The 25900-nt window shown below is 29.8% G+C and overlaps 2 protein-coding genes across 2 annotated transcripts in view; one reads left to right on the top strand and one right to left on the bottom strand.

Moving 5' to 3' along the window:
- LOC107167798 (uncharacterized) overlaps positions 1–10247 on the top strand; it is a 49537-nt gene extending 39290 nt beyond the window's left edge. The window contains exons 2-7 of the mRNA XM_015516985.2: positions 3424–3636; positions 3736–3874; positions 4438–4564; positions 4674–4722; positions 5348–6451; positions 9595–10247. Coding sequence (XP_015372471.1) covers positions 3424–3636; positions 3736–3874; positions 4438–4564; positions 4674–4722; positions 5348–6451; positions 9595–9940 — 1978 coding nt within the window. The 3' untranslated portion in view covers positions 9941–10247. The remainder of the gene's footprint in view (positions 1–3423; positions 3637–3735; positions 3875–4437; positions 4565–4673; positions 4723–5347; positions 6452–9594) is intronic.
- A 7442-nt stretch (positions 10248–17689) lies between these two features.
- On the bottom strand, positions 17690–25212 carry LOC107167796 (interferon-inducible double-stranded RNA-dependent protein kinase activator A-like). The gene is made up of 8 exons (XM_015516982.2): positions 24685–25212; positions 23901–24245; positions 23542–23695; positions 23323–23470; positions 23078–23253; positions 18688–18929; positions 18507–18615; positions 17690–18447 (listed from the first exon to the last, which is right to left on the bottom strand). The coding sequence occupies exons 2-8, from the start codon at positions 24240–24242 to the stop codon at positions 18314–18316; spliced, it is 1305 nt and encodes a 434-aa protein (XP_015372468.1). The 5' UTR covers positions 24243–24245; positions 24685–25212; the 3' UTR covers positions 17690–18313.
- Between the last annotated feature and the right edge of the window lie 688 nt (positions 25213–25900).

Below are 25900 nucleotides of genomic sequence, written 5' to 3'. Positions count from 1 at the left end.
ACTGTTTTACGGTTTAATTTTTAGAAATTATTAGGAGAAAAAACACAAATAAGATTTTATAATTCTATGTTTATAGCTCATACTAAAAGGCTAAAATTTAAATATTCTTATTAAATCGTACACCATAATACGAGTAACGATAGTACCTATGATATAATATAGTACATTGATATATATACATTCGTTACAGTTTTTGGCATTTCAACAATTTTTTCTCTTTAATTTTGGTATTATCTATTACATTTTTTCATTCAAGATCTATTTATTAAAACCTCTTATTAACCGGTCGCATATAACATTTTGCATCATAATATTATATATACTTGACATCAATTAGGTCCTCCCACTGTAATATTGCTGCTGTACCGGCTGTAAATTATAACATTGAAAATTAGAACTACGCAGTATAGATTTATGTTAATATTGTCACTTAGATATATTATTATACTATAAAGAAACGGAATAAATTGAAGAAAAAGGAGTATTGCACTAAGCAAATTACTACTAATCTGTAAACGGTTTTAAATTTGTACTTTGTGTGCTTGGAATATTATTATACCGATAGACTCTATTTCAATGTTAGTGCATTCAAAATAAATGTGTGCAATATAGTTTCATTTAATACTTACATAAAATTGGATGCTATGATATGAATAACCGTGGAATGTGACAATCAAACATTTTTTACCAAATCAGCTTGTGAGTATAATGTATTTAATTTCAAAATTGTACTTTTTAGTCACATTATTAAAATTTATATTTTTTATTGATAACAAGCTCGACAATTTTTAACAAGCTAATTATAACTCTGTTTGTATTGATTTAATATATGGCGAGGGACATCAAAACTTTGAGTTACGAACGCTGCAATAATACGTATAAAACATTATATTGCTTCAACATTGTACCTAATAGTATTCGGATTTTTATATTATAATTAATAATTATATTATTAAAATAAGAACTGAGATAATAAACAATTAAATAAGTCGTTCTTATCCGATGTCATGCAATCTCAAGCACCAAAATATAATAATATTCAAATTAATAGGTATAAAATTAATCATGATTTAATTCGATTGGCGTAAAGTATGGTGATCATAATTTATGTAGGTATATTATTTAGAGTTATAATAATGTGTACGCCGTACACCCATTTAAACCTGTAACAATAACATTATGTAATCCACCGCTCATAATTTCTAAATGGGTTTCAGCATGACAGCATGTATCCACATCAGTTAGTGATCTAATTGTATACCGCTTAAGCGCTGATGAAATTTGGGCTAGGTTATGGAAGATAATTAAATTTTTTTTCAGACAATTTATGAAATATCATAACACCCATTAGCGTTTTATTCATCATTTTTTAATGCACGTCAAAAATATCCTCAAGGGTGTTATAAAACAATGGAGTCTAAGACAAGCATTAGACATGATAAAAAAATCGTGTTTTCATAATCCATGCATTAAAAATAAAGTTGAATTATGACTATAAAGATGGTCCGTCATCGTCCGCTCACCGTGGTCACTTCCAATCGTTAGCTCATATTAGAACTTCTAGAAATAATTGGTAGGAAAGTAAATTAGAACATCAAGCGATTTATTTATTTTTAGCAGCTTAAAAAGGCCAATGTGTGTTATTACCCTGACACCCCACGATTACGACACAATGAACCTCGATATATGATTCTGCAGTACGAAATGTGTATATACTTCCCCAGGAAGTTATTTGTAGAGTGTAGACTGTACATCTTGAGCATAAAAATATTTTGTAATCTCGGCATTTCTGACCTAAACGCGAGATTATTCTTTCATACGAAATCAAGAATAAATTACCATGTAGATATACCTATACTGTAATGTTATGCAGTGGTCACTTAAACCGCACGATAAAATGAATAAATGATAATACAATGACGATCCCACCCAGGAAAATTTTGGGCGTTCGCGATAAAATATCACGAATTTCTACCTCGGCGCATAACACCTACGTAGGTCTTTGGCACGGCGCCACGTCGTAAATCGCGAACGCACGCGATCTCGTCGTCCGATCATATCTACATATAAAGATATTATCTGCCGGTATAAAAAATTAATAGTTTATGGGAGGTAGAGTAAGGCTGGACGATTCTGCGAACATAAAATATGATTTATTAAACAAAACAAAAAATATCGGAATAATTTATTTTTGGGCCACTTGCACTTATCCAGTCATCCGAATTTTTTGGCTAGAAAATTGTATTTGCACTCCAGACCGACTTCATCATCCAATATTATTATGAATCATCGAAGAGCAGCAGTTTTTGATATTTTATAATACGTGCGTCATGATGACGAATATTAGGATACTGATTATCTGGTCATAACATTCAACATGATACAAATATGATCAATAAACGAGTGTAATATATTAATAAGCTATTATAATCAAACATCTAAACAAAAAAATTAATTAAAACTTTTTTAGATTCCTAGGAGGAAAAAAATAAAAAATTTTCCGGATTATCCAAAATGTATTAAAATTGAATACCAATTTTAACTATAGATGGGTATATAAAATTATTAAAATCAAATTCATCACTGCCTTAATATAGATTAATTTATTACGTTTCGTTAAAAAAAAATATAATTGAATAATATGGTTACAATCAAATGTTGGGTATTTTTAGCCTTACAAAATAATCATCCGACAAACGAATATCAATATATCGTACGATTCTCTTATATATAGGTAGGTACGCACATTATATTATAATATAGGTACTCTTTAATAATACTTTCTCGGACGATCATTAAAAATGTTTGCGACGCGTACTTATGTGCATTGTTTAGTGTACGACGCGTGTTGTCATTATATTTTTATTATTATATCGTCGTCCTTGGTCTTGGCCGATCACGGGATTCTTGGTAACTGCTGTACGTATGCGTAGGCCGCCGTAGACATTACGAACCATAAAAAAATTGTCGCGAATCTTCTTCAAATCGCTTTTATTATAATTATTGTAATGCTTTTCAACGCCGCGACCATACGAGCGTGTGCGTGAGTATTTTTTTTTTTTTTTTAAATATTTGTGTCACGAACGTTATTTAATATAATAATGCGACGTGTAGTGAAAGAAAAACAACTCACCCTACAGCTCAAACTCGTCGAGTTACTTATGGATTATGGCTTTACAAATCAATAGGACATTAACGAAATAATGGCTAATCGTTTTTGTACGCACGGTGGATACGTTTACAATGTTAGAACATGCCAGGTTACATATATATTGAATTTAAAAACAGTACGCGTTATCCGGCCAATTAATATTTGATACCTATTAAATATATATATATATTATTAATTTTCGTTGTAATGTAGATAATATGTGAATTTTGTTTAAACATTAATAACAATTTCGTTTTCGTTTTATTTTATAGGGGTCAATTCGCTTCAGTCAGGCGATGCACTTCGATCGAAACGGGAGAAGTGTTTGCGGCCAAATTTTCAAACCGCACTAGATTCGGCGAAGACTGCAGTCCCGACATCCATCATGAAATAGCTTTGCTGTCGTTGTGTTCGCCGTCGCCACGGATAACCAAACTGCACGATGTATTTCAAACGCCCAAACAACTGATCATCGTCATGGAATAGTGCGGATGATATGATATTTTATTTTTCATAACTATTATTCAAATATTACTGTTGTTGTTATTACGGCACTGGTATAAATGAACGATTTCTGTTTTTAGCGCTCCGGGAGGTGATCTGCAGAAAGTCATCGATGACGACAACGTGCCATTTGAAGCCGACGTTGTCAAGTTCATACACCACGTGGTCGAAGGATTGGCGTACATGCACCAGCGAAAAATCGCACACTTAGACATTAAAGTGAGTACGATGGCTTAACTCACGCCAAGGTTTTTTCAACATATTTATCCAAAAAAAGAATTAAATAATCCGTAAAAATTATGGCATTGGTGACACGTTGGTTTCCTGGAACGGTCCAGGTCCAAATGAGGTGTGCGTATGTGCGGTATACACGTGCTTTAAAATCCATTAGGCCACCCACGAACAAACGAACGGACGTAGCGGTCGTCACGATCTAGATTCCATATAGACTCTAGAGATCGATATCGCGATGTATTATAATCCTGGATCAAGGACCAACCCCGACCAGCAGGAAATCCATAATATCGTCCATTATTATTAATATCGAATTAACATCATATATTATTTATATTGTCATATTGATATGCCGTTTCGTGTTCGGCGTTCGTATTGTTAAGGCCGAGTATGCTAATATGGGTGATATATCATAAATTTAATTCGTGACCGACTGCAAAAATATTTACCATATTATTATACTATTAATGACACACTTACAGTAATTTCAATCCTGAGTAAAAAATATTATGTTGGAACGTAATGATTAACATTTTCGATTTTCACAGCCGCAAAATTTGGTATTAATGGGTGCGTTTCCAACTTGCGACGTCAAGCTTTGTGATTTTGAAATATCCCGAGTGATCCTGGAGGGTACAGAAATCCGAGAAATCCTTGGCACACCCGACTACGTCGGTAAGTAAACCATTTTAGAAACGATTTCTGAAAAATGTATTCGCTATAAAATACAGTGTGTTAGGAAAAGTAGTTCAAATATAAATTTAATCAGAATTTGTGTTTTTAGCTCCAGAGATACTTCATTACGAACCAATCACGTTGGCTGCAGACATGTGGTGAGTAGTTCGCTTCTACTATAGAAGTATATTTAGGATATCATTGTTAGGTAATGGCCTTGTTCATTCCCTAGAATACGTGTTTTGGAGATCTTCACAAATATTTTGTTTACTTATTAAAACGGAAAATCTTGCAGGATGCAATAAAAGAGGTGATGCGAGTAGGTCTGATAAGTCCTGTAATCTTTGTTTTTTATACAATCATAATAATATATGAACGTCAAAAAAATTCTGAAAACCAACAAATAATAATTAAATTATGTTATATAACTTGTCACTGGTTAGAAATTCCAAATTCTGAATTTTTTTTACCATACCCCCTATATGTAGGAACTTACACATCTTATTTTTATATTTAATAAATAACATAAGTATATTTTTTTTGCCATGAAAAACATACATAATATGTATGTAAATTTTTACATAGTTAGGTTTATAACTAACATATATTTTTTACTTGCTAGGTGTTGTGTAAGAACTTATATTCACAAGTCTCGATTAAGCTACAGATTAATCCCACTATCCGTTATTAAACATTAACGATAATTTATTTTTCGAATCTTGACATTATCTTGATTTATTTGTGAAACAGCAGTACGAATAATTAATTCATGTATTGTTGAAGGTCGCTGGGTGTGACTACTTACGCACTGTTGACGGGATTCAGTCCGTTCGGCGGCGACACGGACCAGGAGACGTTCTGTAACATATCAAATGCGGACATCGACTTCCCGGATGAGCTTTTCGAGGACGTTTCAGAGGAGGCGGTCGACTTCATTCGCAAGCTGTTGGTCAAAGATCCCAGGGAGAGGCTAACAGCCAAAGAGTGTTTAAAACACCCATGGCTGGCAAACCTCCGCAAGTCTTCGTCCGGCAGTAGCCATTCGGTGCATAACCACCAGCATCACCAACAAAACTACCACCAACAACAGCAGCCCCATCAACACCACCAACAGCCATCGGTCGCAAGACGCACTGGTTGCAATACGTGTGCAGGTATCACCCCATCGATCGGTGGTAGACGTAGCGGTGGTGGTCTGCAACCCTCTTACCTGTCCAAGTCACGGGAGGCGCTTTTCGAGCGGATCGTGTCGAAGCACATGAGGGAGAGTGACATGAAGAAGTCATCCATGTTGCACGAGTCACAGTACGCATCCAGTCGGATGTGCGAGAGCCACACGTCACTGGTGTCTCGGTCACGGAATGGCACACGAACGTTTAGCAAGTCCAAGGAGAAGTTGTACGGTCTCAAGAGCCTGTCCCGGTCTCAGGACGTGCTAGACATGTGCAAGAGCATCAAAGACCTGAGCGAAGTGGACAAAATAGCCACAGTCGGCAGCCTGCTGATGAGTCTTACAGGTGTATCTACGCTTCCTAACTCGTTGTGCTCGTCCACCGCCAATATATCCGTGTCTCAGAGCCATATATCCGAAGGTTTGGTGTCCGAGGATGACAAGGAAAATTTCACAACGAGAAACGGCGATCGCGACACCGACACGGCTGCCACAGCCACCACCACAATATTTAACACAACCAACACAAACGCCATCACTCCTGTCGACACCAATACTGCGGAATCCATCAAATACACCATCCCTACGACTGCAACCACCACGACCGTGGTAACCTCAACGCCAGAGTATGCACCACGGTCCGGGTCTCCTGCCGGCAGTAGTACGAGCGGCGCCAGCAGTGTAGAACACTTTTACCATTCCGACGAAGAGCCCAGGTAATAATTGAGATAATAATTAAATCTGCTAAATTGCATTTTCAGATAAAATTCAATTAATACTATCAATTTACGTTGGATTTAAATCTATACATATTTACATAAATTTAAGTAATTTAAATAATGATATTAAACGCATTAAATCGCCATTATACCGCTTCCAATTGTTGCGATAATAAGTTTTATTACTTTTGACACAGCATATAGGACGGCGCCGTCTAGACGCAGACCTATTTCATACTAGCATAGATTCGTCCGAGACACTGCAGGAAAAACGTACTAATTCAAAACGAAAATATAGGCTCTATAGCTGTATAGAAAACCAAAAAATTAGCTCGCAACTTACTAGGTCACTGTTAGCAACTATGATCCATTGCAATGACGGGGGGTATATCCACATGTAATCGGAAGACGAAAAAACACCCTAAAATATAATTTTATAACAAAATGTATGAAATATTAAAATTCTCTATCTCTAAATCTAAAAACTATAGTATCATACTTTGACGGTGAAATGTTTACATTTAGGTACATATTTTATTTTTGTTAATAGTCACGTGATTTTTATTGAAAATGAAAATGTTAAAACTATATTTTTTGCATATTTTGCCTCCTACGATACAGACTTACATAAAAACACGTCTTTATACTTACTAATATGGTAAATATAGGTACCCACTCTATTAACGGCCCACTGGCCAACATCATCAACTGGTCGTCGTGACGTAGTCATCCGTACGAGTGCGGTGTCGGAAGCTGCTTATATACATTTACCATGGGAAAAGTTGAATTTGACGAACAACGTTTTGCGATATACTTGTCTAATATCAGATATCTTGCTAAAATCTAACACTCGATAATCCAACGAATTTTTATAGGATTCAATAAAATATAAATGAGCAATAGAATATTATATATTATCTTGAGCGCATACCTTATTTTTTTTCAATATCTATAAAATATTTTTTTTTCTAAAATATTATTTAACTAAATATTAAATTTTGATAAGCTCGACCTTTAATTGGTCCTTTCAAATATAATTATAGTCCGTTTGAGAATACCATAAGTATAGAAATGTAAAATGGTATATGTCAACTTCGTTGCAGATCATTAAAATTATGAGCTTTTGTATTTTTCGGTCGTCCTTCCATCAATCACTGCTACTGCCAATATATTATATTTTTCCTCATAGAAATATTAGATTCAGCATATTTATACAAATAAATAGACCATTGTTATGTTTCATATCACAAATGCTCCACTTTCAAAATTATCCCTCCCATCCATTAGTAATAAACTAATAAAATAAATAATAATAATAATATAGAAAACAATTGTACGTCAATGGAATATTACCTATAGTTCCATAACATAATAATTATATTAATATTATTGTAATATATGTACATCGTAGTATAATATAATATTATGTCGTATTATTAAAACGATATCGTTACGTATGATCGCGATTGTTTTTTCGAAAGTGTTCGATGAAGAAAAAACTTAAATTGTTGTAATTACGATTTAAGAAACTGGCGGATGATAGTGCGGAATCGATTTATATTCTTAAATATTGATTTCAGATACCGTCGATGAGCACCCACCCTACTTTCTAAAGTCGAGTGTCGACGGTAAACTTTATATTCGTTACTTATATATGCATCATACGTATGATGTTATATGATGGAATAGACGAGTTATAAATTGAAAGTAAATAACGCTTTTACCGCCATCCCACGTGAAACGTGCAAGGTTTTTGATTTTAAATTCGTGTTCTAACCTATAACCAAAAACTGTAGTAACTATTATAATCCATCGAGTTAATTTTGGCACTCAGAAAAAAACCGGAGTCCAAAAACTATATTTTTCTCAACACAATATAGTTTTTCATATTTCATTAAATTTTAACGGTTAAAGAGTTCTAAGAAAAACTGGACAGTTAAATGCTCATAATATAAAACCCATTAAAAACTTCAAAATTATATTGTTGTTATACGAACGAATAAAACCAACACTTTCATACGGTCTATCATAAGGCGCAATTGAATATGTCAAGGTTCTAGAAAATTAGACGTTGATGTTTAAAAATAAGTACATACCTACCTTCTGAATAAAACTGAAATTAATTTGTTTTTCGAGCGTTTAACCATCATACTGCAGGACGAATAATTTATTAATGTACGCATGATACAACGACTATAAAATGTTAGTGCGGGTGTCATGAAAACAAAAAAATTTTAATATAAAGTCTCGTTACGTTTACAGTTTGATGAAAATGCCCGAAAGACGTTTCCGTGATATAACTTTAAGATTACCATCATGGCCTTCTGTAAAAATCTGACAATGACGCTTAGTACCTACTAGCTACTATATAAAACTAGACATGTACGATTGTCGATAACATAATTTCACAGAAATTCCTGGAATTAATATACTTTATTGACTTGAAAATAAAACGGATCTTCGTTAGATATTTCTCCCCTCCCCACACACACACACACACGCATATTAATTCCTAATTACATTTCGAATGTTAATAATTATATGTTCTTATACTCTAAAAAATGTTATTTTAATTTATTTACTCTTAAAAAGTGTTTGATATATTAGTTAACCTGATGATATATTTTAGAGCAAAAATCAAGTTTAATTGCGGACCACTCACAATTTATTTTTAATGTTGAAGCGAGTTATAATTCGCTTCAAAATTAAAATAAAATAAAAAGCCCATGAGATCAAATAATATTCTCACCTTTAAATTTTATTAGAAGTCAATTCACTCTAATTAAGAAACTATGGTATACGCACTTGTTTTGAGATAACATATATATGGGTATTACTTAATCTTGTTATACATGCTCCTCGTGGGCTGAGTATATCAAAAAACGCTGGCCTATAATAACAAAAAATAATTTCAGACAATTTAATTTTTAACAGTTTTTTGTGTTATCGGGTATTCCCAGTAAGGCAGGAATGGGAATATTTTTTCCTGACAGTGCGAAACCTGCGCATAAACTTATTAATTGTATATAGTACACTATTATATAGGTATTAGCATATTATTAAAAAATATAACTATATTGTGTTAAAATGTCTAATAAACAACTGACCGTGACACGTTTTCTGTCTTATGTCCACCGTAGGTTTTCGGTAGCCCAGCTTGTGAAGGCGTTCGACACGCACCAGGAAGTAGTGACCAAACGTTCGCTGGAGGTAACCATGAACCCAGTCGCCAAACTCGGGATCGCCCACACGACGACTGACCAGCTTACCGCGACTGAGTTTCCGACAGGACCGAACGCTCTGCGACTGTTCATACCCAACATTGACATATGTGGTGGTGAATCTGCGGCTGCCAAGAGAACTCGTGCCATGGGTTGTGGAGGAGGTGGAGGTGTCGGTGGAGTAGACACCCGAGATGGTTACGAGAGTGCTCGGAGCCCGAATTCGGACAATCTTCGCAAACGGTCAAACGTGAACGAAAACTGACCTGAAAACTATACCACTGTGGTCATCTCCGTATTTATTTCAATTGTATACAATTATGTCATATTATAATATTTTATATTTGCTAGACTATTTTTTTTTCTTTTATAGATATTTTAACGTGTTATTTTATTATTATATTGTGTTATGTGTGATATTATTATGTTGTTCGCGCAATAGAATAATATATTTATCTTTATTATTATTATATTGCCATTGCCGTGTGTGTGTTGTCGCATTTAATTGTATTTACAATAAATGAATGTAACTTCCACATGAAATAAATGTAATGTTATGCACATCATCATAATTCGGTCATAATTTATAATATTTTACTATGTTAGGTAACCTTTATCCATCTTGGCGATCGTCATCGTTCGTACATTATAATTACAATACGACATCACATAATAACCTAGTATGTAGGTCATATTTTGATTATTAAACTAATGATAATAAATTTACAGGAATTATTTATACAATTTTCAGAAGTTGTGTGTTATTCGAGGCCAATCAATATACAGACCATATTACGCCGAGCGCCTGGTTAATTTTTCACTGATTTTATAGATCAATAGAGTTAAGCCAACGTTCAACTAGTCTGCGGGGTCATACGTATAAAGAACATACATAATAAATTACATTTATTAGACGAGTAGGACAAAAAAAAAATAAAGAATAATATGCAGTCACAGTTTATCAGTTATCATTAATATTTTAACAAACTATGTAGCGAAAGTATATAGGCGATAAAAGAAACCAAAATACGATAGGTACTATCGTTCTAATCATAAGTTCTATTCTATACCAGAGGCGGATCCAGCCAAAAATAACGGGGGGGGGGGGGAAGTAGTATTTCATAGACGTAAGTAAAGAGGCTGTTTCCAAAAATTAATAATTTATATACACAATAAATTTAATATGGATATGAAGTTTTTTAGAGAACGGGGGGGGCGATCGCCCCGATCGCCCCCCCCCCCCCTGGATCCGCCACTGTTCTATAACTAAAATTCTAAATATATAATATACAGTGTGATCCACCAAGTATACACACCTCCATTTGCTCCATTTATTCACTTCATGATGAATGTATTCAAATTTTAATGTCACGTATTCTACAATAAGTTATTTCAGGATTTTGAACAAAATAAAAATTCAAATGAATAGTTATCGAGTTATTTAACTATTTGTTTTAAAGATAGTACGTCTATGATAATAGGTTTTAAAGTTTTAAAAGCAATTAAAATTTAAAAATTACATTCATAAATATTATAAGTAATTTATTAATATTTATAATTTATAAAAATTAGGCTCGAGTATAATAAGTATTAGATCAGATATTACATAATAAATATATTTTATACTTTTGTAGAACCATTTTTAAGGACTTATAATAAAAGCATTTTATTAATTACTCGTTTGCATTTTTAATTAACAGGTGCATCAAAAATTTAAAAAAAAATAACCCAATGAATAATTTACAGTCGAAAAGGGAGGTTCTTGTTTGGAAAACAGAAGGATGTATCACCACTAGAATAAATAGTCAAAAAATATTTTATTTTTTTAAATGGTCTTTAAAAATATTTTAAAATTCCAAAATGTAATGAGTATTGAGTATGCTTATTGAATAATAAAAATCAATGTTTAAGTATGTGTTTAGTGGTTGCTCACGAAAATGAAAATCGAATATTGTTCTGCTTAATATTTAAATGGGATTACTTAATTTTTTATGATTACCTTCGGTTACAAAATAGATATATTATAATATCAGTAGGTTGTGAACATATTTTGTAAAATTTCAAATAATTTAATAAAAATGTAATATCATTATTATAATGACATTATATTTTATTACATTAAATAAATCATGTACAAAATAAATATACACTATACAATTTACAACTCAAAATTAACGTACTCGACACTCTTTGACCTCACCCAAATTATTATTTATTATTAAAATAATACACGTCAGTACGGCTGTCAGTGCAATATTCACTATCAACAAGAGTGAACTCGAATTTAAAACTCTTAACAGCCATCTTCCGATTCAGATATAAACTATAAGTAAAGTATTTTTTAAATATATTAATAATATTATTCTAGATTTGTAGATCAAACTTGTATTTTTAACATTTATTGACGAAAATATTATTCATATGATGGAAAAAGTTCTATATGCTGGATTACCTACTAATATTGGTTTTTTATTTTATTATTATAAAGTGTTTTTGACATACAAGGTCATCAAACTTATTGATAAATATTGTAATAATGTTCCATCGACCATATTACATATTTTATGGAGGTATTGATTATCAGGCTCTTTTAGTATGTACAAAGCTATGAATAATATAACATTCTGTGTTATGGAAATGGAATATATATATTTCCGTTTGGTCGTGTTAAATATATTATTAGAAATAACATTTTAATTTTAATTGAATTTTAACTAAAAATGTTAAGTACATTAAACTCAATCATTAGGTTAATAGGTTACATAGGTATTGTAATATTTAAAAAATTATAATACCTATATAAATATTATATTTATATACCTACACCTAGTGTATGATTCTTCACTAAAACATAATATAGGGATCAAAATATGATAGATTATATTATATAGTCAGCAGTTGTTGTATAGTCTAAGGTTTATTTTTTGTTATACCTACATATATTTTTTTAATATTAAATGAGTTTGTTTGATAATATTAGGTAAGTGTAACGATATGCTCACACATCATGTTTATTAGTAATTTAAATATTCAATAGAATAAATAACGGTCAATTTGTCGCACGCAGATAACCGCTATAAACACAATAAATCACTGATGAAAGGACCGATTTGTTCATGTGTTATGTCTGGTTTCGAATGAACTTATACGTGTTGTGACCATGTGACGCCGCAAGTGTGATTTATTTCGTGTGCCGCCGGAGATAAGGGGTGGTCCAATGAGGGTCTCTGCCACTAAGGATAACTGTAAATATTTGGTAACGCAGAGGCCTTCGATGGAGCCGCCTGTGACTCTGGCTGACTTGACCACGTCGTCACTTCTCATCAGTGCATGAGTACCATTCAACAGTCCCTAAAATATCCAAATTTTCGTACTACACACGTCACACATAGTCCCAAATCAGTTAAATCTAAATTATACAATATATACTACCTATCAATTAATGATAATATGTGTTTACAATAAATAATTTTATTTAAATAAAGTAGAACCTCTATTTAACAAATTTAAAGGTTCTTTACAAAAAATTAGTGAAATAAATTTTTTGTTAAAAAAATTTTTTTATATTTTTATATTTTTTTATATCCTGAATTAATATTGTTATATTAAAATTTTATAGAATATTATTATAAAGGTTATTATAACACACTTTTAAATTTTGTACTACACACTGAATTATTCGTACTACACAAAGTGTGTCGTACTACACACAATTTTAGGGACTGCCATTCAACAGTGCATGAGCACCATTCACGAGTGCATGAGCATAACCAACCACAACTGCAACAACCCGTCATGAGTGCAAGAGCGTTATTAAAATCAACCAAATCGGATCCTGTGAGCGACAACTGACTTTTTCCATTCTTAACGAAAATTTATAAATGTTATATTCTAGTATTTATTTCGATTTGAGAATTTAAAACCCTGTTTTTTAACCTTATTAAATCACCTGAATAAATCAAACACAGCTGCGAATAAGGTAAGATGCATGAGCATTATAATCTTATGTATATTAATGTTTATAATTAATTTAAAAATATTTTATTATTACGGTGTATTTGATCATATTCTCGAATTACGACCTCGAGAGCCCTCCGACGATCAGGAGGAAGGTAATAGCTCGAATTTAGACATTTTATAAAACCTATATCTGGTATCATATTCTCCAGCTCATATAAAAGCAGAGAACGATACAGAATCCATTAACATCAACTCTTTCTCCCTAATTAATTATTAATTTCAATATAACTATTGACAGGAGCCTTAGTTTTATCAATTGATTAATTTATAATTTGTATTTTATTTCTTTTCTGTTTTTTTTTTTTTGAGTAATTACATAGGTAAATAATAATTTAAAAAAAGACTTATAACAAATAAATTGAATAAAAAATAACACGCTACTCGATATTTTTCCTCTGTAAGGTAAATAAAATGTCATTATAAAATATGCTTTTCTTAAAAATAGTACCTAACCATGACAACGAAAACCTTACAAAAAATTGGACGGAAATCAATAAAACGTTTATCTAGCCCCAAAACATATTCATATTAAAAAATTCACTAGATATAGACCTATCTTTAGAATATAGATGATACATAATATATATTAATTTTTTTTAAACATATAGTTTCTATAGTAATATCATTGATTATAGAATAGAAAATAGTCTATTCTATAATCAATGGTAATAATAAATAAGTTATAGGTATCAAAAATTTAAGCTAGGTACTTAGGTGCATTATGAAATAATATAATATTATATTATATGTATATGTATTATATAATATGTATGTGTCGTAGGTAATGTGAACTAAGAAAATTGCATACAACTTGTGTTAAATTTAAATACAAGGAAAAATAAATTGTCTTTGATATTTTGTTGTTTCACAATATTTTGATGATACACATATACGATATACCTATACTAAATAAATTATAGAAACAGGGCATGGCAATGATAGTGATTTTTAATTTTGACGGAAATAGGTTATTTCCCATGGGATGGCTATTGCAGTGCACATGCATTAAGAATCTATCGAAAAATCAAAGATTTTCTTTATTAACTACCTAGACATACATCACATCTATAGGTATATTAAAATTAAGATATTTAACAATATTTAACTTATAAATAAATTAAAATATACATTTTTACTTCTTATATAACTTACAACACTAAGTTTTCTATAAGTTTTCCTTCAAGTAGGTTAGAGAAAACTCGAAGCATCATTATAGGAAAAATTTTAAGTGCGTATGAATTTTAAATTTCTACGAAATAGCGTAACGATAACGATTTATCCTCAAACGATTTTAAATATTTGTTATTATTCAAAAAGTATAAGTCGTAGATACTTGAAAATTTCACAAGTTATTTAGATTGGCATTTTCTTTACATGATTTAATTTTCGAAATATTTTAACTTTTTTTTAGATATTTATAGACGACTGAAATTTTCAATTTGTCTGAAAACATTTTTTTGAAGTGTCGATAAAATTTTTTTGGCCCTATCAAAATACTTGAAATTGAATACAAAGTTCCTTATAAGTTTTTCTTATAGTGAATAAAAAATTATAAGAATACATGGGCACAATTTTTTTTAATTAGCATTTGAAGTTCAAATATTGACAAAAATTCGTCAAAACCATGAATATTTTTTTTTTGTGTTTGTCATTACGTTATGGGACAGTAAAAATGCTTCGACTTTTAACTTCAGTACCTTGTTAAACCAGAAAGTGAATCTAGTTGATACTTTGGGGGATCAAAAGTAAAAAATTCTTAATATTTTTCTAAATAATCGGGATAAACAAACTAAAAATTAACGGAAAACAGGAAATTTTACGTACAATCAGTTTTCAACAAAATCGATTTTGATTTTTTTATGTAACTTTAAAACGAATGACATTCATACATGAAATTTTCACTGAATGTTTATATAAGTACCAGGTATCTATATTCTATCCACCATGAAATTTTTAAAAATTTTGACTTAAGTTTAACTATTCGTATATGCAATTTTCAATCATTATTAGTTTTTTTTTAAATTAAAATCGATAAAAATTTATTTTTTAGGTAGAAAATCTTGACAATTTAATACAAGGCTCTTAACATATTATTACAATAGCAATTTAAAAATAAAATAAATTCATAGTTACAATTTTTTTTTTTAAAGCATTCAAAGCTTGAATTTTGACAAAATACGTAAAAATCACAAAAAATCACAAAAATTCACAAATTATTTTAAGCTAGAAATTAATAAAAAAATTTCTTTTTTAAACTAAGATTTAAAAATTTAATATATGATTCCTTACAAGTTTTTCAATCTTTATCACAAAAAACATGTCCACTGGAAATGCAAATTAAATTTTTATTAGCATTTGAATTTCAAATATTGACAAAAATTCGTCAAAACCATGAATATTTGGGAATTATTTTGTAATTCAAAATTCATAATATTGTTTGTATTTTTATCTAAGGTTATAAAATTCAACACTAAGTTTTCCATAAGTTTTGATTCAAATAGCTATAGAGAAAATTTGAAGCGTCATTATAGGAAAAATGTTTTGAGCGTTTGAGTTTAAAATTTTTATGAAATCGCGTAATGATAACGAACAAATTATCTCCGTTCAGAATCGTTTTTCGTGTACAATGATACCTATCATTGCATTCTAACCTACCCTAGTCAGAGGTCCACCCCATCCCTTAATGTACAGCAGAGCGACATCGACTAACCCGCTTTTTAAATTTGCGCCAACAAAAAATAGAGAAATCTGAAGAGATATTTAAGTTTTACAATCCCCATCAACTTCAGCAAGATATTCTTGTTTTAAAATATTTATAAGCCACAAGGTATACGAAAAGCGATACCTTCATTCACGAGGGAAACTAAAGTATTCCCAAAAGGGACAATAATTTCAACTGCTATTTTTGGTTTTTATCAGGGGATAAGGCATCAACGCATTTACCCTATTTGTACTTCTTAGGTCCTGATTTAGAAGGACGGCCCCAAAGTCCCATTTCTGAGGTTCATAAGTTCTTGGTAGATCTTCCTTATTATTTTTAAAACAACAAACTGGAACAATTTGCTTGCAATTAGGCATTTTGGCCCCCGTTTACTAGCGTTCACAAGATACATTTAATATATTGCCTGTCGAACCATCCTAAAATAATTTGAAAATTAGTTAACATATTAGAAAACTTACATGATTGGTTAAAACTTGCTGTAAAAAAATTGCTTTCAAAGGATTGTCGTTACTGAAGCTTACGTATAACACTATCACACATTCTCCAACTTTAGAAGACTCTCCTAAAATTTAATTTCTTAAACCTTGGTGCAACAATGTTTGGCTTTTATTATTTGAAACATTGAAGTTTAAATAAATAAATTTAAAACCATGTTTAATTATCAAATCACAAATAAAAGTTAGTAAGTTAGTTTATTTTGTGCATATATCGCTTAATTCTTATAATGACTAATGATTTAGCTCAGTCAAGTATTCTAAATTGCTACAATATGAGTATTAATATAAAAATAAATGTTTATAATTTATAAATAATATTGGTTATAAATCTAATAGATAAATAGGTAACTAGTATGTTGTGAAGGAAAATATTTCTCAGGTTCAGTTCAAGCATTGTCCACTACTAAGCTGTCCATTGTCTATACTTCAACTGAAGCAAAACGAAAAAAAAAAAAGAATATTGATTAATTTTAACTTAGACTGATATTATATGTCTTATCTACAACAAAATATTTCACCTTTACTGCTATGTAAAAGTCCTTTTCAAATACCATTTTATTTAGATACAAAAATTCATTATGCAATTAAGCAGTAACTAACATCAATGGCTGTTACGCTTCTGCTATGATATTTATAGCAATTATTTTTTGTGCTTTTGAATTTCTTTATATATCATATCTATAATCTATTACTATTAAACTATTCAAAATTAACTATTGTACAGAACCTCATACACTACTTGCAAGATATTGATTCAATAAAAAATGCATGGTGATTGTCTATGCAACCATGCACATATATTTTGTATTTCATTAGTTAGTTTATAGTTTGAAATATGTACACTAAATACTTTAATATGATAGGTATCTTATGAAAAACTTATCAGACTATTATACTTATCCTTACAATTAAAAATAAACATTTCATAAAATCATATACTAAATTGCAAATTACAATAGAAAATTGTTATAAAAATGTATAGAGAATATTATTAGGATAAATGTGTACACTTTAAATCATATAGATAGTGGAGACACTTTATTTTTTATTTCACACAAATTATACATAAAATATGTTTATGATATTAAAGTAAATACATAATAAATTAAATTGTTGTACTTAATAGGGAGATAAAACTAAATGTCTACTTAGGAAAATAAATACACTACATAATTTTGGTATAAATATGATATGCTACAAAGGAAAAAATGTATAGTGTTTATGATTCAACAAATAAATATTATAAATCATTTTAAATTAAATTATAGAAAACATGTGACCATAATGTAGAAAGTTGCAATATTTAGCATTATACTAATATCATATAAACTATTCTTAAGCACAAATGAATTTATTACATTATTAAGTATGTGCAATGTGCAAGTTTTAAATAGGTTTATTAATCTAATAAAAGTTTTATGTATGATAAAGCAACAAAGGCAGCCGTTTCTTGAGCTTCTGTCGTTGATCTGCCATTACCGATAAACAACAGCAGAGGAGTGACGGTTAATTGCACTAACATTCCAATATCAGCTGAAAAAAAAGAACATGGAATAAGTAAATTATGACTGTTATTTTAATTGATCTCTTACATGATTTCTTTGTCATCAGTACATATGTAATATTAAAATTTTCTTCTTTAGCGATTGCACTCAAAATTTCAATGGCATTTTTTCTTATTTCAATCGTAGAGTTGGTATTCTGCGTACAAATGAAGAAATATACATATATATATTTAGTATTTAGCATGGTTAAATTAAATTAATGTATTACCCTTAGTTTGTTTAAACTTTGGTTTTGAGATAACTTTAATCGGTTAAAGAATACTTCCAAATGTTTTAGATTATTTGTATGATCTAAATCATTAATTTCCTTAGTGTTTAACATGAATTTACTAGGTTCTAGATATTCAAATTCTTTAGCCTCAGGACTACTCTGATAAGGAACATTTTTTATTTTTTCATACATGATATGAGCAGCTTGTCTTTTAGCTGCTTGCTTTGTTTTTCCTTCACCTATTCGAAAAAACATTTTAATTTTCATCACATAAGTTAGTTACTAAGTGTGCACAGATACAATGGTGGCAATTCTATATAAACAACATCTAAATTAAGTGTATGTTTAATATTTAAGAAATACTTAAGAATAGAACCTACAGTTCCACAGGCTAATGATCTTTGTTGTTGAAGCCTCAACCCAGTCAACCCTAATAATAATAACTAAAAAATAAAAAAATACTTAAAAGGGTAGTTACAACAATCAATGTGATAATACATGTTTTTTAAAAACATTGAAATTATTTCTGAAGATTGATTATTGCTATTAATGGCATTATGACAAAATAGAAAAACAAAAATAGTATAAGAAGTATTCACAACAAAAATGTATAGATTAATTTCAAACTATTCACAAATATCATCTTTCTAAAAAAAAATTATACAAATTGCATAGGTACATTACAAATGAGATATTATGCCCTTATTTAAAACCAAACAATAGAAATATATTTATAAACTGTGGCCTAGTGCTGTTGATTTTCAATAGTACAGTAGAACTTTTTAATATTTTACTGTAAAAATTCATACAACTCATTTGAGTCATATTTTTGTTTCTATTATTTATTTGAAATTCCAGTAAATAACTATGCATAAGTTCAAAAGGATGTATAACATATTATGCGATGTATTGTATGCAAGTATTTTCAATTACATTGGTTAAATTCATACGCACCACTCTGACAATGAGGCATTTTTCTTGTCGGTATGGTGGGAACTGCAGGGAAAATGGTCGCCTACTCTAAAATATAAATAATTATGATAAAATGTACAGTATGTAATGTAATTATAATTATTTTTATAAAATTTTAGGGTTGAAACGAAGTCAATTTTACACCTTTTATGAAAATATTTGTAGCTATGAAATATAATTATAACTATTATTATATGTTGTTTGTAAAAATTGTAATTTAATATTTTTACCAGAAAATCAGATTAAGGATTTAGATTTTCAGAAAAAAATTTGTCACAAAAAAATTTGTTTTCTCATGTTTTTGAAATTCAGGCACTTGCTAAGTCTCTACATAGTCTACATGAACTGTACTAGTTGACCTTAATTGGTATTGATCTATTTGTAAATACCTTGGCTCGGGTTACCTTTATTTATAGTGCCTACTCAAAACTAGACAAATTTTCTATGATATTGCACTTCTTAATTATTGCATTAAGCGTAAAAATATATTTTGTTCTGTGTACTAAGTGAAAGGTTTGTTACCCTTTTTGATACTATTGTTAATATTATGTACATGGTTTCAAAAATATTTCCTGCTGAATCTTGTATCTTACTAATTTTTAGAAGTTGATTTAATTCATCATCACAAATTGTTTCGTTAAATAAATTTAATGAATATTTATAATTTTTCAGGCTCCATAGAATTTTCTTAGCAAAGAGCTTTTTAAAGCTTTTTAAGAGCTCCACAATCAAAAAAAAAGTTAGTGAACTGATGGTTTATATATATATATATAAGCTGTTTGGATCCATCGAGTTTTTCATTTAACTAGTTTTATTTTATATTTTTATTTGCAGAACATGTTTTTAATTCAGAATATAGAAAGGTGTTCAACTTCAACGATTAAACTAATATGATAAGCTTTCAATAAAAGTATATTGGTACATAATATACAATTTATAATTTATTTTTATAATATTATACAAACTATACTATACTTCTTAATTAGAAATTAACTTTTAAATGCATATATTAAACACGTTAACCACCATATGCCGCAGGTGGTCATCCAATTTGGTTACCCTAAGCATTTTTCAACGCCATTCCACATTTTTATAATGTGATACAGTATCTATAAGAGTATTAAAAATAACTCATAAATGTTAATAATGTAAGACCATACTCATTTATGGTTGCTGGCGATCATTTGGCATGGTAATAATGATTAACAACTATGGATGCCAGTGGTCAAAAAAATATAGAATTTGAACATTGCTGTATGAATGAGCTAGAGTGTCAAAATTTAAAACGAATTTTTAAGTTATAATTTTATATTTTTTTACACTTCTATTACTAGAGCTAGGATTTTAGTGACTCACATTTATTTTTTCTCTGTGTTTTACAGATCTAATCAAAAATTAAATTTTTTTAATGATATAGGTTACAATTTAGAATTTGTGATTTTTATTAAGCATTTTTTACAAAAAAAATATTACGTTCATTTTGTGTATTTAAACTAATTTTTGTTTTATTTTAGGCTTTTTTAATGAGTTGTATAGTTAATCCCTATTAGTACTTATAGGCAATTACCTACTCCAATCCATTGATATTGAAAAAATAATATTATTAATTATAAATTTATCCAATAAGATTAGATATTGAATGAACCTAAAACAATATAAGTATACAATAGAAGCTTTAGTAGTGAATACGACACGTACCTATGTAGTTCTACACCGACCTTAACTGTACATAATACTGAATAAATAATATCGCAACTAATATTAAAACTTTAAAAATCTTAAAAATGCCTAAAATTTAGACAACAGTAGGAAGCTGTTTAAATAGTTTTGTTGAGATAAAAAATTTTAGGTCATAGTAGATGAAACAACATATTTTAAAGACCTTTATGTAGTAAATGTTGTTATTGATACCCTTGAAGCGGAAAATTCAAGAAAAATATTTTTGTTCTCGTTTGATGTTTTGGAAAAAACAAATCATTCAACCATTGCAAAAGAATTCGATAAAGCCATGTTTGTATTATGACGTGAAGAAATAAAACAAGATAAGGTTCTAATTTTTATATGTGATGCTGACCCATATATGGTGAAAGCAGGAAGAGCCATTCTGTATTCAAAAATGGTATAAGTAATCTGTATGCAATTCATAGAGTTGAAGAAGATAAAAGACCAAATTTTCAAAATTATAAGTTGTGTAAAAAAATATTTTTTAAAACACCATATGGCATATTGTATAAAATTTTTTAAAACTTGCGCCAGGAATTCCATTACTACCCAAATCTGTTATCACACGATTTGGGAACCTGACTGAATGTTGTAAATTACTATTGTGAGAATTTTTCTTATGACAAGTTTTGCTTGAATTAAATCATGAAGATTCAGCTATAAAAGAAGCAAAATAAGTTATGTCTAGATCGAGTTTAAAAGATAACCTAATATATATAAAATCTAATTTTGTTTTCATTCTTTCAGAAATAAAAAATCTGGAAGCTTCTGGGATCTTATTATCAGAATCTATTAATAAAATAAAACAAATTGAGACTACATTGTCCTTTGTTCCTAATGTAATCGAAGAAACAATATATAATAAACTGAAATATAATGGGTTCAAAATTTTAAAACATATATCTGCTATTCATCATCGGCCATCGCACAGTGAAAATATAAGTAGAGATGGTATTCTGGAAAATCTAACTTTAAATGATATGGTTCATTTCAAATATGCCCGTTACCCTTATGAACGTCAAAGTTATTCTTTACATAAAAACATTTAATCTCACCACAGTTTCATGTTTGAAAATCTTAAGAATTATCTTATTGTAAAATGCAATAATATGTATACAAGTGAAAAAAAATTAAATATTTTTCATTAAATTATTTTTTCAGAATAAATATACCCTGAATCGAACACAATCACAAGTCAACTCAAATTTGAATATATCTGTTTAGTTAATTTCTTAAAACAAATTTTTACCTATTTAGTATAATAATAATAGTTATTATTTTAAAATTAAATTATTTTTGCTCATCTAAGTTCATTTTTATAGAGTTTTATAGGTCACTAAAATCTTAGCTCTATTTATTACCAAAGTAAAATAAAAATAAACATAAATTAGATGTTACAACACATAACCATTATCCTAGAAATGTCTCTTATATTCATAAATTAGTTGTTTTAAATTCTGTTTAGTTAGTTTTGGATAGAAAAGTATGTGCAATGTGCATGGACTTAATTAGTTTTACAATACACAAACATTATTAATTCTCACAAATGAAGATTGTAGGATAATACTGTAGTATTATTAAAATATGATGATATTACATAAAGCACAATTAAAATATTATATAAGTACCTATTTAACTACTTAATACTTTTTAAGTTTTAAAATGTTAAATTTTAGTTTGTGAATTGGCTTACCTAAAGATTGGAATTCCCTAAGGGAACATATCACAGAATACCAAATATTATGTGTATCATTGTGTTCATCACAAGGAAAATTGTAATTGGGCAGTTCCCAATGACGAGCCATGCACAACTCTTGCAGCACACCAATAGGGTTTAATTTTGAAATTTCATTTAAAATGTTTTCTTTGCTAAAAACAAATTAAACATATATCATTCAATCTAATTTGATTATATATCATTCATGTTTAACCATATACCTATACTCTAAAGGGCTAACTTTGCTAGGTGAAATGTTTGAAGTAGTTGACGTTATGGTGTTGTTTCCATCATTATCATCTAATTTTTTCAAAAATGCAGCAGCTGCATTTTTCTTTGCTTCTTTTTTTGACACACCTTCTCCATAAGCTAAAACCAACATTTTTTAAGCAGAATGTTAAATATGTTTTACTTTAACTATAGATCTATTGATAATTTACCATATAATTCATTATTTTCAACAATAAATTTAAAAATTGGATTATGTACATGGCCTGATACGGAAACCCACTTATATTCTACTACTTGCTTTTTTAACAACATAATTTCATTGAGTTTAGTAATAGGAGATTTTGAGTTGTCCAGTTTTATCTCCTAAATCAAATTTAATTAATCACATTGAATAATAAGTATAATATTAATAATAAACTGTAATAAACATAATAGGTACATATTTAAACGTAGAAAGTTAAAAGTATCAATAAGTTAGCTATAACATATTGGGATACTGAATAGTTTTAAAGTAGCAATTGGTAGAGTTGAATGTTAAGGAGATTTGTATTATGTAATAACAACTTACTTTGAATTTTGTTGGTAAGTCCATTTTTTGCTCTTTACTAGAAGTTTTCTTGAAATTTGTATTACAGACTTTGAGCTTATAACCTGTTGGTGCATCCATGTCGTAAAAACCAAAGTTATTTCTCTGGTTATATTCCTTGGACATTGGTTCCTGTTGTGAGGAACATGATGGTTTGTCCAATGGAGTAAGACTCTTTGGTAATTCTGGGTTTAACAATGGCTCTTGGATTGGACAACCTCTATCAGGGTATTCAACTCTATTCTCATTCATTGTGTTTTGACCGACCATTTCACTGTTGAAATTTGGAACGACGCTCATCTCAGATGGCATGTTACTGGACATCACCTGTGCAAAATATGTGTAATATGAACAACAAATAGCACTCAACAGTGATGTGATCAAGTGACAATGTAACCTCTGAACCGAACGTGTGCAAAGGACGTTTTACAAAATTCGTTCGGATTTTATAAGTGTACAATAAATATCACAGTACAATGTACCAAATAAGAATTAAAGTTATTATGAATAAGGTAGGTTACTAGGAGGTAGTGAATAAAACGAATAACGATAGAAATATCCCAGGCGACGGGTAACGTGATTAAATTAGTGTTAATAAAATATAATATTATACTCGATATTATATAATTATTATTGTTCGGTGTTGATTTGGTTATTTATAAACAATAACACGTTTGCGCTATCGTAAGACCTGTACGGGTAATGATATCTGGATCGTTAATACTACAATAGTATAAAGTAATGTACTTTTAACTATAATACGTACCAATATAATATATCTGAATTGTATTGAAAACGTCGACGAAGTCTAATAAACGATCATCACTTAAACGCTAAAATAAAACTACGAAACCTCGTTTGAATTGAATCCCAAAGAGCTTATCGCCATTCACCAGTAGCAGGTGCTGAAGCCTGAAGGTGCTCACTGATCGAATGTATCATGTAATAGTGTAAGGGCCAGTTGTACCGTCTACGGTTAAACTTCGATTACGCTTAATCAGCTGATAACAGATATTTAACCGTGCAAATTCGGCCGATTAAACTCCGGTTTTATTATTATACTAGCCCTCCGTGCTAGTTATTATTATATTTTTATTTATCTTTAATCAGAGACGGTACAACTGGCCCTAATACGTATAATATGGTATATTCTATATAAAGTGGAGTAGGGAAATCCAAAATTAGAGCGACTGAAGGCACTGAAGAGTTACGATATCCTCGAGTATGCATTTTTATTTATCTGTGATCATTGATATCAAACTATTTATTTTATAATGGATGCGCCGCATAACACAGAAATCTGTAAGCTAACATAATAATAATATCTTATCAATTATCTGTACATATTATGTTTTCTCTCTCTTACAAGAGTTTTAATTTCCTTGTCACACAGAAGATGTGTGCGAGTGAGAATCATAGTTTCTCTCTCCGTTATGTTGGCCTAAACAGTAAACAGTGTATGTAGAATGTATAAAGGAATGCCGTATCCATAATATGTTTAATATCAATGTTTGTGTCTTTGTGACACATAAATAAAAAACGAGTAATCGTGTTGAAATGTTTGAAGTTCTGGACATTGTGATTGCATATTTCACACGTCATGTGCTCCTAGATAACAGATGTTATAAGTGATAAACTGATAACGATGTTTTTTTACATCGTGCAGAGAATATCGTGGCAGATAAAATTAAATAAAGAATTAAATATGCCTCTTTACTTTATGATCTTTACTAATAGTTGATATTATATTGATTATATGATATAATGATTCAGCGTGTTAAACTGTTAAGAGGTTGAATCTTGTTCATTGCCAAAACGAAAATGCATCATAAGCTACAGGTCTGCGTTAAAGCTATTGGCGCCAAGGAGCACTAATATATAGACTAATATACTATAATATAGACTATAGAGGATTCACCAACAACGGTTTTTCAAGCTCGATGCACCCCTTGATTTCACCATGCTATAGCACCCCTTTGCTG

The sequence above is a fragment of the Diuraphis noxia genome, unplaced genomic scaffold, assembly GCF_037042655.1.
Source record: "Diuraphis noxia isolate RWA-SAM2 unplaced genomic scaffold, SU_Dnox_SAM2 contig0004, whole genome shotgun sequence".
Lineage (NCBI taxonomy): Eukaryota > Metazoa > Arthropoda > Insecta > Hemiptera > Aphididae > Diuraphis > Diuraphis noxia.
This window is presented reverse-complemented; position numbering and strand designations above follow the sequence as displayed.

Excerpts from the sequence above, each read along its gene's own strand:
- LOC107167796 (XM_015516982.2), bottom strand. The coding sequence starts at position 24,242 with ATGTCCAGTAACATGCCATCTGAGATGAGCGTCGTTCCAAATTTCAAC. Across the intron at positions 23,471-23,541 it reads TGAAAATAATGAATTATATG|CTTATGGAGAAGGTGTGTCA; the intron begins GTAAATTATCAA and ends TGTTGGTTTTAG. Across the intron at positions 18,448-18,506 it reads ACTGATGACAAAGAAATCAT|CTGATATTGGAATGTTAGTG; the intron begins GTAAGAGATCAA and ends CTTTTTTTTCAG.